Raw genomic sequence first — 16350 nt, 5'->3', positions numbered from 1 at the left:
ACATGGTGCAGTTAAAATTTTGTTAGATTTCATGTTATGTGTTGTTTTTTAAAGTTACAGTTAAAAAGAAAAACGGCCCTGTTGGCTTCTCCTTACACTCCCCCCGACACACAGACATCTAATGGGAATTCCTTCATTTTTCTACCTATCTGCCTAGGAAAGTCTCATCACTTTCCAGACTTTAGGTTTTTCTTTTTAATATCCTGGTGAGTTTTCTTTTTAATCTGTGAATTGTGGTATATCTGGCTAATTATCATTTGTTAAAGAAAAATGGTCGTTTTGTTTATTTGTTTGTTTGTTTGTTCTTTTTGACTTTCTACATCCTAGATGTGTCTCTGGAACATTTTTTTTTTCTGTGTTGCTGGGAACTGAACCCAGGGCCTCATGGACACTAAGCAAGTGTTCTGCCACTAAGCTGCATCACTGGCCCTAAAAAATTTTTGAAGGAAAATTTCAAGGCAAAATCATCCATATTGATTAAATATAATGGATGAGGGAGATGACTCTAAAATTCCTCAGAGGAGACTGGCTAGATCTTATTATCATGAACCTACACTGGAATCCTGACACAGCAAAAGGTATACAGATAGAAATATAGAGTCCAGGCTCTATGGTCATATCTGGCTTCAGAGACTGTCTCCACCACTTAATTAACTATGTGATCTTCAGCAAATTATATAACCTCCCTATGCCTCAGTTTCCTCATCTGCAAATTGAAGAAAATACTAGTAACTTTCTCATAGGGTTATGGAGGGGATTTAATCTGATAATTGACTCATACAAAGTCCTTAGTACAGTGCTTGGCATGAAGGAAGTACCCAGTACCTCCTAGGTGGAGATGTACAGCAGTCAGGTGGGTGATGGAAGTCATAACGAAGGGCATGAAGTGACACATGGGCCTGTACTCACGGAACAGGGCTCTCAGCCAAGTCGGCAGATGAGAAGAACCTGAGGAGCATATAGGGATCCGTAGGTGTTCTTCACCCCATCCCTCACGGACTGATTCTGTGTTTTTTGAGTGTTCCCCAAATGCTTCCAATGTACATTCCTAGGAGAAGGCTACTTATCCTGAGACAAAAGCAACCCCAGAAGAGGCCCCATGAGCTACTTCAGCATTTCAGAAGAGGACAAAGGGTACAGAGAAGGAGCAGGTGGAGAGTAAAGAGATACTCAAAATATTGCACAAATTGTGTGTGTGTGTGTGTGTGTGTGTGTGAGAGAGAGAGAGAGAGAGAGAGAGAGAGAGAGAGAGAGATTCTTGATCCAGTGAGCCCAGGTTGGATCATCTGAGCTGTCAACCCAGTTCGAAGGCTGGCCCCATACTTGAGTTCCTCTGATGGCTGAGGGTTTTACAGAGAATCCAGAACTGAGGAGTACTGAGGAAAGTCCCAGAAGGACCTTTTAACCAAGACTGCCCAGAGTCAACAAGGTGGAAGATGAACAGAATCCCTGCATCATTTTTGCAATATTGTCTTTATTTAAAATCAAGACCCACAGTGTGAGGCCGTCCGACTGCGCTTCACCTGATGTCCTGGGCTTCCCCACTGCCCTTCTCTTGGTTCCTGGTTCATCACCAAAAACCTGAGGATACAAGAAAAGTCTTCAATGAGTGGACTGTCAGTGCTAAGCCTAGGCAAACTAGTTTACATCTGTGGGCCCAGAAAACCGAAGAGAGATTTGTTCCTTCAATCCAAATCTCTCTTCAATCTATATTTATTGAGCATGTGCAATGCACTCAGCTCAGCACTAAAACATAGGGATAAGGGGAGGGGGAGGGAGCACTCTGTTGTTAAGAATTTAGTACCTCTCCCTCCCCACAAACATGAAAGGGTAGAAGGAAGGGCAGATACGATTGCTACATAATATATGCATGTATAGAATATCACCCATTAATCTGTACAATTTATATGTATAAAAATAACAATAAATGCTAAAAATACTCTTTAAAAAATGAAAGAAATTCATTTTTCCCTGTCCTCCAAATCTGGAGTCAAGGGCAAATCTCTATAGTTGGTACCTAGTGGGAGACGGCAGTGAGGGCAGAGAAGAATATCTGTCTTGACTAGGTCAGCCTCAAGTGTTCAGAACCAAGAAAAGCAGCCACAGCTCAAGGAGAAGCTTTAGGACTCTAGCACAAGACTCTCGTGCATGTCAGACTGAGGTGTGAACCAGGAGGTCTCCCAGAGTTTACCCTTGGCCTAACAGTGCAACAATAATGACACTACATTACCAATTATTTGATGGAGGACTTCTAATATCTAATAACAATTTGATGGAGGACTTCTCATAACCACATTCCCAGACTCTTCTCCAGATTTCCACAATTTAAACCTTTTTGGTGGGGCCCAAATGATTTGCAATAATAATAAGCTCCCAGGTAAGGAGTTGACGAGGTATAGCACCCAGCCCAGGTTCCTCATGGGAAGGGAGAAGATCTGGAATACTGCTGAGAGATTAGCACCTCAGGTAAACTCTGGGCTTTTAAATCAGGAAAACCACCAGCTGGTTGAGGTAATCTTTATCTCTCCTTGCAATCCTCTACACACCTTATGTGCTTACTTATGTGGGTACTTAGCCACTCCAGTTTGTTCCTGCCACACATGTCAAGGAGTGAGGAGAGGAAACAGAAGTGGGTGCTGCCATCAGACAAATGACCCCTACACAGTGAGCTTTGATCTTAACATCTCTGCAAACTCAGACAATCATTTCACTTTGGGTTTAATATGAAAGTGGATAATAATATTATTTCCAACAGTTTTGAAAGGATTTAAAGGTGTTAATATCAATACTTATATCAAGCATTTACCACATTGCCTGATATAAATAAAATGTCCCCCAATTTTTCTCAGAGTAATTTATCAATTCTGACTTCCCAGAGAGTAGACAATATACTATTGGCCTCTCACGTTGATTCAGACCTACAAAGGTCATGCAATTATTATTTGAATTGAAGAAAAAACCTAAATCTATTGGTGTTAAATGAAGACTTGAGATTTCCACAAACATAAATGTATAAATACATAATTATAATAAAAGTACTCATGTGGAGATCCCCCCACCGAACTTCCACTTCCCCAACTCCATTCTCTCTCCTTCCCTTGTTTTTGCATGATTTTTTTCTTCTTCGAGAGTATCTTTCATTTTAGTTGAATAGAATAATAATGGAAGCTGATGATTGAATCCTTTCAATAGCCCTGGGAGGTAGACACAGACACAATCCTCATTTTAAAATGAGTGAACTGAAAAATAGTTAGCTGACCTTCCCCAAATCACAGCATTTGATCATGGTGGAATCAGGAAAGGTAGCCAAGCAGACTTTGTTCTCCAGATGTCTGAGGTGGAGGAGAGGGGGAGTGTGACTGTTTGTGATGTGTGTGTGTGTGTGTGTGTGTGTGTGTAGAAAAGGTTAATGGGGAGAGCATTGAAAGCTGCCCTCTGCACTCCCCACATCCTGGAGCCATGCAGTCACCCACCTTCCAGCGCTACCGATCTGATCTTGCTCTTTCACTCCAGCGTCCACGAAAAGATATGTTCTTTCTATCCCTCAGGCGAAGGGAAGAAGGAAGTGACTAGGTTCCAGCACGAGGATAAGGGGCAATCCATGTGAAGGAACTGGCTTTTCTGGCCCAGGCCCTTTCCTTGGTCTTGTCTGTGCCAAGCCCCCAGCACACTACAGAAAGTGTCAGCCAGATCCAGTACCTGTGGCTATCCCCTGGTCAGCCTGAACCAACGGAGCTGATGAGCTTCTTGTCTGTAGCATGGAGTTCCACAAGTTGTGGGCTGTGGATGCAAAGAGGATGGTGTGGCACAGCAGGATGTCTGATCTTAACCTTGCTGCAAATTCACACCCATGATTTCATGGGTTTATCGCCCAACCAGTGTGCCTCAGATCTAGGCTAGAGAGCATCTGCCCGGGCAAAGTGCTGGGCATTACCAACACGTGGAGCTTGATTCTGCAGTTGTTCCACATGGCTGCCTTTGGAAGCATCCTGAAAGCAGCGCCGTGGGTTCCAGAGGGCTAAGATGATCCTCTTGTACTCCCTGCGAAAGTTCTGGTTCAGGAGCCCATAGATAATGGCATTCAGGCAGCTATTGAAATAAGCCAGAAAGTAACTAGTGACAAAGAGCCCCTCGGGGACCTGGGGAGCCACTTCTTCAGGGTTGATGGCCACAGCGAGGCCGATGCAGTTAAGGGGGCCCCAGCAGACGGCAAAGATCACAAACACTGCAAACATGGTCAGAAAGCTCCGCATGTCGCTGGGCCTCAAGCGCAGTTTGCTCTCTGACTTGACCTTCCTGCGGGCCTGAAGCACCAGCACCCAGATACGCAGGTAACAGAAGGCCACCACCGAAATGGGGAGGAGGAAATGGATGACCACCACTGCTGCTGTGTACTGGGCACTGGCCGTCTGGATGAAGGTGCAGGAGTAGATGCGTGAGTCATACTTCAGGGACCCCACAAAAAAGTTCGGTACTAAGGCTACCAGGGTGAGGAGCCAGACTAGGACAATGTAGATTGGAGCATGCCAGTGCCCGCAGAACCGGTGGTAGACTATGCTGTGGCAAATGTAACAATAGCGGTTAATGGCAATGGCGGTGATGTTGAAGACAGAACCAATGACGCTCAGGCCCATTACAAAAGCGCTGGCCTTGCAGTGCGCCTCTCCCAGTGCCCAGCCATCATAGAAGATGGCCATCAGGATCAGCGGGTAGGGGTACAAGGCCACAACCAGGTCAGCCAACGCCAGACTCACCAAGAACAAATTACCTGAAGCAGGAAAAAGAGAGCAAGAGTCAGAAAAGACCCTAACATTTTTGTATATAGAACATCATGTCCTTCACTGAGTTACTTTCAGCATTGGGAGGGGAAATGACATAGCATTTAGAAACATAGTTGAGGATTCTAATTGCATCTGTACTACTTACTAATTGGATGACTGAAGCAAGTTACTTGAGCTCTCAAAGTCTTACCTTTATCATTTGCAAACTGAAGCTAAATGATCCCTGTCTTGTAGTATAATTTTGAGAACTAAATAATGATGCCCGGTGCTTGGGAACACAGAGGGTTCTCACAAATTGCAGGCAAAGATGGACAGGGACTTGATAACATTTAAGCTCCAACAAAGATTTTGGAGGAGGAGAATCTGAAAGTGAGCAATGTGGACTCACCATCACTACCAGCACCACCCCCACCTCAAATCCATGCTTCCCTGCACTTCTCTTTGACAGTTTTCTTTTACATTCCCCTCCACTGGTTGATGGACTACTTTCTAAGTGACTCAAAGTCATTTATCTTCATATGAGTTGCATTTTGCAGTTGGAATAGTAGAAAGATTTTGAGAGTGGGGACCAGTATTCCCTCTGTGCCTTGTCCAGGGCCCATACTCACAGCCACTTGACAGACACTCAGAATAGTGCAAAGCCCCTATCCTGTTGGGTGAGGAGGGATGAGGGCACTCCTCTTTCACAGTGTTGGGGCCTTCCTGAACTTCTTCTCCTCTCTGAATGGAACATTCTGCAGCATCATCAAATTTAATAGCCAGGAGAGCCTCAGGGAACCATATAGCCATTGTTAACAGGACTCACACATACCCTGGGCCAGAGACCTAAGGAGGTGGCAGGGCTCACAGTCTCAGCTCCTCAAGATTAGCTTTCTAAACCCTACAGCAACTCATGAGTAAAGCACCAAGAAAGAACCTGTAGGTTTTTCAACATGAAGTTCAGGGCACGAGCAGCTCCATTTCTAATCCCATCTGTTTCATTTGTCAAGCGCTGTGCTTTTTGAGAAACTACTATATGCTCAAAAGACAACAGACACTCCCTCCAGCAGGAACTGGCATCAATACAGTATGCATGGGCATAGTCTTTCACATCTCCTGTCCTCTTGCCACAGGATAAGGTCAAAGTTGCCAGCCTTAGGGTGGCTGAACAGAGAGGGCGGGTGGAATGGGCTCACAGGAGGAACTCCCAAGTGACAAGAAAGCTGATGCTCTAGTGCTTACAATGGCCATAGAGGTTCTGGGTCAACCCCACTCAGAATCAGCAGGAAAAAAGTCAATTAGTATCCTGGAAGTTCTCAGGACCTAAATACTTACTCCCATACCCAGACCTAAGATATCCAGCCCTGTCCTCACTCTGCAGAGGCTGATGTAACCACCTCATAGGACCAGAAAGGCAGACGAAAACAATCTCCAGGATTTAGCAATCGAGGAAACCAAGCTGTGGTCGAGATTCCAGGAGTTATAGACAAAGGATGCTGGAGCCTACCAACTGGGAGTTCACCTGAGTCAGATCTTCAGGAGAAGCAGACCCTACATTTTCACTTATTCACCTACAAGGACAGGGAAGGTACTGCCTCCAGCCCTCCCTTGTCCTGGCACACATCTAATCCCATCTCAAAGAAGATTCCATGTAACATGCTACCTGTGGGGCTGGAAGCCTGGAAGACACACAGGCAGCCTTCTAGAAGTGTTTATTTTGGCCTCAGAGGTCCTGGGTAAACCCCATTCAGAACCAACTAAAAAGAAACCTATTTAGTATCTTGGAAGTTCCCCCTCAAATCCTATCTTAGCTCCTGTATCTGGACCTACAATATAGTTTGAGAGAGACAGGATGTAAGTGAATAGAAAGGAAGCCGTCTGGACAACTGGAATGCCCCTGTCTCTGCAGACATTCCAGTGGAGGCGGGTTGTTGAAGAAGAATTGTGTTCAGGCTGAGCTCTGGATTCCTTCCTATTCTACTATTAGGGGAATATATTTACTTCGTTGGTTAAAAAACTCTTGTTTTCCTTTAGCTGTTGCTTCAAGTAAAGAAATGTGCATCTGCTTGGGGTGGGGAGGTCTAGTGCCTTTCCATTTAATTCTCCGCCACATTGGCTGTCTCCAGTGCCAATGGTCTGAACTCACCTGCTCAGCCTACACTTATATCCCAGGGAGTGGGAATTTTCTTTTCAAATTTCTTAGCTTCAGCTGCATCATGAGCCTAACTACTTCTTGTCCCACAATTTTAAAACTTTAAAGGCAATGCTGAAAGTTAAAGCAATCTGGGAAAAATTTCAGTTACTTCCTGATCACAGGAATTGGTCAGTGTTCCTGTTTAGTGTTCCTTCATCAGTTCTGGTTCTGTTTCTTTTGGACTCTCCTCGCCCCCCCCCCCCCCCCCCCCCCCGCCATCCATGCACACTCTGTGAAGAAAATCACTTCTTTCCAACACAGGAAGATCGGTCCCTGCAGGGCCCGCTGGCTCATGGATGAATGGCAAATAGGCTCTTGGCGCTTGCAAGCACGTGCAGAGAAAGTCAAGAGCTGCTGGGAGCTGGTGCCAGCTTTGCCAGCTGTTTCCCTAGGAAAGCCGAGTCAAGCTCCGCCTGTTAATGTGGCTCAGCTCTTAATAATGCCCTAGAGGCTGGCAAACAGCTTGTAAATAGTGAGAAGAACACATTCAACTCCACGTGGAAAGTGATTCAATTACTCTCCCCTATTATGCTGGCTGTTGTTAAAAAGCTGAAATCAAACAGTTCCTGCTGTAGATTCATCTGCCCAGTTGTCTTACTGTCTTGTGGCTTTCTTGGCACCGTTTCAAATTAGGTGAATACAATTCTTGTTTTGTCTCCCATCTGTAAGAAGCCAGGTCCTATCTGGATGAGAGTCAAAAGGAGATCCAGTTCTCCCTCCATTTCTTCCCTGAACAGGTGAGAAACCAATCAGCATGCACACAGCACTGCTACTCACCCTGTGTACAGGCTTCTAATGAATATTTATATCCCAGGTCCTGCAGTGACTCATTTCCATCTGCCTCCACAGACAAGGTGGGCTAGTGGAAAGAGGCCTCCACAACAGGGCAGTTTGCAAACAACGGAATTCCCTTCCAGTATTCATATGCAAAGCTCATCCCTTCACACAGGGGACCATCACAATACCCTCCCTGTACTCTGCTGTCCTTGTTTCTGGAAATCTAGGTAATCCAGAAAAGAGCTAGCCAGTGCTGAGCTGTCTAGTCTTCATCATATAGAGGAATTCTGGAAGGCAGAGCTACCCTTGCCCCTCTGCCTTGCCTCTTTTCCTCTCATCCTCTGTGCTCAGAGAAGAGTCTGGTTGGACTAAATTGCCCCTGGTTACTAACCTAAATGTCAATGTAGAAACAGATATTCACTGAGTCATTTACTCAACAAGCTTGCTGAGTTTTCTACTAGAGACTATCCAGGAGGTTCGGGAAGCAAGTGAGTAAAACACTCTCTCCTCTTTAAGAAGCTCATGGTCTCAGAGAAGAGACAATCAAACAAATAAAAACAAGATGCAATTAGGAGAATGATAGGGAAATCAACAAAGATCTCTCATTGCTAACAGGGCTAAATTTCTTGTAGCTTCCTTAAGATGGCTTCTTCCATCTATTTAAATGTTTTATTTATGGAGTCTCATCTTATGGATAAAGAAGGAATTGCTCATAACAACAACAGAGAAAAATGGAGAAAGAACAAGAAAAGAATAGAGAAGCCAGGAAAAAGAGGTGTCAAGGGGATAGTAAGTGATAAAGAACAGCAACTTAACCATTGAACTCAGCAGTTAGTAGACCAGCAACGACATCAGGAAGGGCAAAGGTGGGGGTGTAATGTTTTGCCCTGTAGGCTGTACTTCAAAGGAGAGAGAGAGAGAGATGTTAGTACTTAGGAAGGGACATGCCTTTGATGGGGGATTGTGGTTTGTTTTTTTTTTTTTTTGTCTTTTCTTCCTCTCAAAGGACAGAGATTTGTAACTGATAGATAATAAACACTTAGTAATGTTAGCTATGACTTGTTATAGTTGTTTATGTGTTGTTGTTACTTTCAGTGAAAGAACAAGAAAGAGGCTCATGAGTCAGAATAGGATCCCCATGAAATAAGATGTCAGAAGTAGGGTTATGAGTGACTTAATATTAGGGATACAGAGATATGGTCGGAGCAAGGTGCCATTGGGTGATTTCATCATCATATGAACATCATACTGTGAACTTACACAGACACAGATGGTAAGGTCTGTAGATACTGAGGCTATTATAGTAGTGGTGGATGAAGATGATGATGAAGGTAGGACATTACCTACAGATTGTGAACTCTAGCCTTCCAAACTCCCTAACTTTTACTTTTTTAGCAACACATGTCTAAAATCAGATGTCCTATTACCCACATTGAGTACCTTCTCAGTTTTTCAGAACATCACGTCTAAATACAGAATTCAATATTTTGGAAACAAAAGCAGTCAAACATGAAAGTCTTTATACCCCTGGGCTACTGAGAATTTCTTGGGGGGAATTAAAGAGGATTAAGAGCTTTCCTCATTAGGCAGCTAAATACGTAATTATGGGATTTTATAAAGTGCTCATTTTTTTTGCTCAGTGAAGATATAATAAGGTATGCACAGCCAAAATGTGAAGTTGGAAAGCTCAGATGGTAGGGAGGGACTCCAAGGCAGCCCAGTTTGGCCTTCAGCTGATAACACACACTCAAAATCTGGCTCAAAAGATACCTGGTAGCAAGTGACTTCTCAGTAAGTGTTGGTGGTAGGCAAAAAAAACAAAAACAAAAACAAAAAAAAACAAACTGAATGGAGTGGACTCCACCTTACCCTGGAACTCCTGGAGTACAGGGATTGTGAACCTACTAAAGGTTTCCCTCCTCTCTGGGCCTTCTAAGTGCTTTTGTTCAGGGCCATCGCATGGATTCACACACTGCTCATTTCTCATTGAGAATGGAAAGGGGCTACCTTGCAGGCTCTGCTCTGACTGGGAAACTAAACATCTGCACAGGCAGAACATCCTACCAGTAACCTCATAGGTAGGTACTGGTTCAGATAAGAAATGGTGCAGTCCCTGAACTCTGCTGGCTGCCTGGGGGAAAGGTTGCTTTTCCAGTGTGAATAGAGCAGACTGTGAACAAGAACCTGTATGTTCAGCAAGCGAATGCTTCATATTTTCCTGAGCAATTCCCATGTCAGCTTCTGTCTGTCTTTCTGCCTTACAAATGATTGAAATACCCTAGAAGTGCCAAAGTTTCTACTCACTAACAACACCTCCCAGGTGGCCTTTCCTCCAGCTGCAGCATAAAAGCCCATCATGAGGCCACAGCCTGTGTGCCTGTGGAGCCAGGGTACTGTTGCACTTTTCTCTCTGCTAAAGGAGAGGAGACCAGATGCTACTGTTAGGACAGGGTTCTCTGAGCTCTCTAGGGCAGGGACTGTCTGGATAATTCAGGTAGTCACAGGAAGCTCACATTTTAAAGGCAGCTTACAGTGGTTCAGAACAGACCAGCAAGAGGGCATGTTCCCTGAGAGGAATCATCAGGGTACAATATCAGAGAACTATGGAGCACCTGGAGCCTGCTGAAGGACTCTAGCCACATAGGAGCAGCCAGAGAGCAGCCATGCCTTTGTGAAGATGGTGTTAATCGTCAGCCTTGGAGGGCAAAAGTGAGATGTTCTTGGGCTTTCAGTACTCGAAGCAATTTACTCCCATGAAACTCCTGCTGATTTTGTGCTGAGTCCTGTACCTAAGATACACCCTACCTCATGAAGTAGCATTCATTCTCTCTGTCCCACTGCTTTGAATATCTCATCCATATTCAATTGGTTTCAACAGAAGTGCATCCAGGTCCTACTGTGTGCCTGGCTCTGTGGACAGAAATGGAATAAAATCCCTGCTTTCATGCAGTCCAGTGAGGGAGAGATAAAAACAGTAGAGAGAGGCGGATGCTACAGTGCTACCTGGGGAGCACAGGCTGTTGAGGAAGCCTGAGGAGGGAGATACTCACTTTGCTATTCATGGTATTGATAGAAAGCATTAACAACTTTGTAGGGAAGCTGGGGAAGAGGTTTGAAAAGAAGCAGATGTTGACCAGGCAGAAGAGGCTGGGGACTTTCTCTGTGCATCAGAGCATGGATTGCATGGGAAGTGGCAGCAGTCCCCTTTGGCATGAGTGAGATGAGGCCGTAGTTCAGCAGTTAGGTCAGTCATGAATGTCATGGGAGCTATATTCTGCTGTTCTGTAGGTGGAGGAGGTAGGGGGACAGTAAGGACAGAGTGTGCTCAGGACAGTATCCTGAACCTACCCTCACCATCACTTCATTCCTCCCTGTCTGCCTTTCTTCAATGGAGTCTCTGAAAAAGCCAACTCACCACACACAGCAACCAGCTGCAGAAGAAACTATTCCCCTGTATGAGTGACAAGGATCTGCCCCACAGATTTGGGCTTATAATAGTCAAGTAAAGGATAAAGATATCTCTAAGAAGCACACTGTGACCTCAATTTGGGCTATGTATCTAGTTGTTAGAAATTTTATGTTCTCAATGCCAAGTTCTAATTTCTTAATATTGATTAATTGAGAAGCCAGACTTAGTTATGAAAAGGTATGAATTATGTTTTTTTTTTAATTTTAAGTAAATCCAAACACATCAATAAGAGAAGGTCTAACAAAAAAAGTGGAAAGGGTGCTATTCAAAATATTTTAAGCATGTTTTGAAATCTCACTCCACTAACATCATTTAGTTTAAGTCAATACTACAGTTTTTCATGACTATGGCAAATAAAGCCAATGGTCATATAAAAATTGCTTAAGGACTGAGATGTAGCTCAGTGGTAGAGAGCTCCTCTAACATGTGTATAGTCCTGGATCTCACCTCTAGCACCTAAAACAAAACAAAACAGAATAAAAAATACTGGTTAAATTGCATGACTGCCAAAGTCACCAATAGAGCAGGAATACATGTCATTAGCTACCATATTATTTTTTTTTCTGGGGCCTGGGGTATAGCTCAATGGTATGGCTCTTTCCCAACATGCATGAGCCCTGGTTTCCATCCCCACTCCTCACCCTCAGCAATACATACATATTTCTGGTGCTGGTGAGTAGCAGACACATGGAAGGGCAGGATGGAGGATGTGCCAGCAATTTAACATGCTCATTCCCCTCATTGCTCTCAGACCAGTAAGCTTTTTGTGAAGACTGCCTAGAGCACAGAAGAGCCCAGACCTTCCTGGATAGTACAGAGGGGAGAGGATGCTGTTCTCCTCAGGCAAGAGGAAGCAGCAGTCTGTTCCCTCAACCACCTTTCTCATGGCAGGAAACCCAATTACTGAGCACTGAGCTACAATCTGCCAGGCCTTTTCTAAACACCCAGAAAGTTAGGGAAGGAAAGAAATGTCCAGGGTCAGAACCTGGAGGGCCCATCCTTCCTAAGGGAGAAGTGCCAGGAGCTGCCTTCCTCCTGCCTCTCTGTGCAGGAAATGAATGTTTGTGGTTGCTGCAAAGGGACAATACAACCAAAATGTTAACTATCGTTTTCTAATCACAGCTTGCTCTTTCCTAATATGTTTTCCTTCAAAGATACAATAACATCTTAGAATAGTTACTTATTCCAGATAGTAGTAGCCATCATGATTGAAATGCCTGAGTTGTAAAGCTTAGATCTCCCTAACAATACTCAGTTTCCCAGTGTGGTGGCTAAAAGAGCAAACTTTTATTTTTTGGCTTGTTTTTCAGATGAAAATCCTCAAGTTGCCAGTCTTCCCCCCCAACCCCCAATACTTATATAATCATTTATTTAAAACAGTTTTCCTGAATTGTCTAGCCCCTTTAAAAAGGCATTTTAAAGCTTTAAATTTGTTTTCCTCCTGCTATTTTTACACTGTATTTGAGTTGCCCACTAGGGTCCAATGGGAAATTACAAAATTAACAAATAGGTCACTGAACTTCTTCCCAGGCTGAAATGGTTAGCAAGCTCCAATGACCTGTTAAGGTCAGAGTTCAGATACTCCCTCCTTCTGGTTTTGTTCTTTGGGATTGCACCATGATTTAGCCAAATGATTGTTCTGATTTTTCACAGTTAATCCCATAAATTCCCTGTTTTCAGAACAGACCATTTTATCTGAAAGCAATTTACAATTTCTGAGTATACATTCTCTTGGTTGGAATAGGATCTACAGATGACCTGGAGATGGATTTTGATATAAAGCCCACCAGAATGCTTCCATTAATTCACTCATTCTTTTACAAAGTATTTTCTAAGCACCAACTACATGAAGTCATAGTGCTTGGTAGGGGAGAGCACAAGTTGTTAAAGGTCCTGAGATTTCTGTGGCCAAATAGGGGCACTGTCTGGCAGGACACAGATTGGAATGCTCCAGGTAGCAACAGCGTCCAGCTGTGTGGGATCCCATAGTACCTCACTCTGCCACAAAAGCGCATCAAAAAACCCCAAAACGCCTTTTCCCCATTCACACCTGTTTTAATGTACCAAGCGCGTCCTGGACAGCTGCCAGAGGCAGCCGCCAGAACCGGGCACGTCTGGGGAGCCAGAATTCGCCCTAACTTTTGAGTGCAGAACCAAACTTAAGGATTAGGTTAGAGTAAGGGTGGGGGGAAGGAGAGTGGGAGGAGGGAGCTGGGGATCAAGGAGAGAGGAGGCAATGGATGGGATCGCGGGATCTGGGCCCAGACCTGAGAGCAGGGAAAGTTCGGGACCCCAGCAGCGAGTGACGCTCACCTGCGTTCCGGAGCTTGCGGTTCCTGAGCACCGAGAGGATGACCAAAAGGTTGCCCACTACGTCCACCGCGGTGGTGACAATGAGCACGGTGGATAGCGCAGGAGCTACCCAGGGAGGCCGGGGCGTCCCGGAGGGCAGCGCACCACCAGTCCCGGACCAGCCCGGGCGAACTGCCAGCCCGCCCGCCTCGCAGCAGTTGGCAAAAGAGCCATTCTCCTGCATTGCGGACCCTCCGGCGATTCGCTTCCACAGCGCTCTGCAAGATAGCGGCAGGGCGCGCAGGGCTAAGCCAGGCGTTCCTGCCGCCCACTTCGCTGCCCACCAAACACTCACAAGAAAGGAAGGCGGTGGGGGAGAACTAGAGGAGATAATTAAGCGTGGGCAGGGGGCGGAGAAAATATGGGAACAGAAGTAGCACTTGGGAGTGCGTCCCTCAGCGGCACACAGGGGAACCGTAGGTACCTTACCGCTAGTGCTGCTACTGGGAGCTCAGCACGTGCTTGGCTCACTTCAGGGGACCAGAGCCTGTCTGGCCTGTCCCTGAGAGTATGGCCAAACGCGAGACCTCCATATTTCCTCCACAGCTTTGGGGAAGCTGTGCCCATGTAGGACCATCCAAGTTTTCCAACTTGAGAGAGAAGATGGTGGTGGTCAGGACCTGAAGATCCATTGCTGGAAAGGCGAGGTTTGATCCACCCACCCCACCCACCCCAACACCTCCAAGAGCAAAGGAGGGTAGAATGCTAATTAACCTCTAGGTAGTTGAAGAAAAAGGTGAACCTGCATTATATATTTTGCAGTTGTTCTGTATTGTGGGAGACATGGGCGATGTCTCTGCCAGAAAGATGATATTTTAATAAATTTATGACTATCTATCTTAACATAATACTTACATAGATTCCCAGCCAATACTAGGGATGGTTATAACATGGGTTTGGGAGTAGAAAGGACAAGAAGAGTGAGACATGATTATACAAAAGAAGGAATTCATTCATAGTGTTTGAGAACTTACTCTGAGAGTAACAATATCTAATCTCTTTGGGGGATTAAATTTATGCCAAACATTATTCTAAGAACTTTTTTGCATCCATTAGAATCACTAAAATAAAAGTGACTGTTAATCCTGAATTTGTCAAGAAGTTGAAGCAAATGGAATTCTCTTACATGGCCCTTATGAGAATACAAAGTGGAACAGCAATTTTAAAGGGTTACTTGTTTGTTCCTTATAAAGTTAAAAAATGCATATCCTGTGACAAGCATATTCAAAATGAAATGAAAATTCAAAATGAAAATGACAATATATCTCTACTAAAAGTTTTGTACAACTATGTCCAGAACAGTCTTATTTATAGTTCCCCATACCTGGAAATAATCTCCATCTGCTGAAGAAGGCATAAATGAATTGTGGTATATTCTTGAAATGGAATGTCGCTCAGCAATAAAAACTACTGATAGACACAGCAGCATGGACTGAATAGTCCATATTGATCAATATAAAAATCAATATATAGAATGAAAGAAGCCAGAAAATAAAGAGTACATACTATATGATTTCTTTACATGAAATCCTAAATCATGAATCTGTACTGATAGAAATCAGAACAGTGGCTACCAATGTGGATGTGGTTTGGCTGGAAAAGAACATGAAATAACTTCTGGGATGTTAACAGTAATGGCAGTAATTTAGAAGTGGTGGTAGTAGTAGTAGTAGTAGTAGTAGTAGTAGTAGTAGTGATTGAATTCAGAGGCACTTTACCACTGAGCTACATTCCTAATCCTTTTTATTTTTTATTTGAGACAGTGTCTCGCTAAGTTACTGAGGCTGTCATGGAACTTGGGATTCTCCTGCCTCAGCCTCCTGAGTGTGATTACAGGTGTTTGCCGCAGCATTTAGATGGAATATAACTTTAATGCATTTTATTTTATGTAAGTTATACTCTCCCCTTAAAACAGCAAAAAGGAAGGACACAGTGGAGAAAGAGTGATTGAAATTGCAGGAGAAGGTGTGGCTAATGAAAGGAGCAAACATTTTTGAGAGCTGAGCCCATCAGATCCCATGATTGTGAAGAGAGGGAAGCTTTCTACCCTACAGCAGAAAGGAAGAAGAAGCCAAGTGCAAATTCAGAAGTGCTTCTAGACTGGTGTGAGATGAGGGAGTTCCTCTCTGACTTTTGTATTCTCAGGGTGCTTGAGGCTACCTCAGTAGGCAGGCTCCAGGGGTAGGAAGAGTGGAAGGTTTGAAGACAGGAGAAGGTTTTTAAATGTCATTGCAGAAAGTGAGAGCATTCATCAGGAGAGCATAGCAAGTGTGAAATGAGACTTAAACAAAACCAGTCAGCCTAGTTAGTTGTTGTTAACCAGCAAAGAGTGAGTTGTTTGAAACAGGTTTATATGTTATTTGTACCCCCCCCCCCCGCCGTGTGTGTATGTGTGTGTGTGTGTGTGTGTTGCTGGGGACTGAATTCAGGGCCTTGTACTTGCTAGTACCTAGCCTGAAACAGAGATTTCTGGGAGGCACAGACTCTTGTTATGAAGGCTTTGGGGGTGATTATGGGAGTAGGTTGCTGGATCAAGGTGGAGGAAAAGGTTAGAGATGACAAAGTCAAGGAACTGAGGAGTGTGGCTGGGTGTTATGGTGGGAGACAATGGAAATGAGAGTCAACAGGCAAATCCTCACTGAAAGAGGAGGAATGACCAGCAGGTTCATAGCAGAACAATAGGAAGAAGGAGCCAGACACATAATGGGCTCTTTTTTTTTATTAGTTGTTCAAAACATTACATAGCTCTTGACATATCATATTTCATACATTTGATTCAAGTGGGTTATGAACTTCCA

At 44.3% G+C, this 16350-nt stretch overlaps 1 protein-coding gene across 1 annotated transcript; it reads right to left on the bottom strand.

Moving 5' to 3' along the window:
* Window positions 1-3896: 3896 nt before the first annotated feature.
* On the bottom strand, window positions 3897-13736 carry Mtnr1b (melatonin receptor 1B). Its single transcript, XM_027951358.1, has 2 exons — window positions 13514-13736; window positions 3897-4768 (listed from the first exon to the last, which is right to left on the bottom strand). Exons 1-2 carry the CDS (start codon window positions 13734-13736, stop codon window positions 3897-3899), a joined length of 1095 nt encoding a protein of 364 aa, XP_027807159.1.
* Between the last annotated feature and the right edge of the window lie 2614 nt (window positions 13737-16350).

The sequence above is a fragment of the Marmota flaviventris genome, chromosome 9 (genome assembly GCF_047511675.1).
Source record: "Marmota flaviventris isolate mMarFla1 chromosome 9, mMarFla1.hap1, whole genome shotgun sequence".
NCBI lineage: Eukaryota > Metazoa > Chordata > Mammalia > Rodentia > Sciuridae > Marmota > Marmota flaviventris.
The sequence above is the reverse complement of the archived record's forward strand: the minus strand, read 5'-3'. Positions and strand labels throughout refer to the sequence as shown.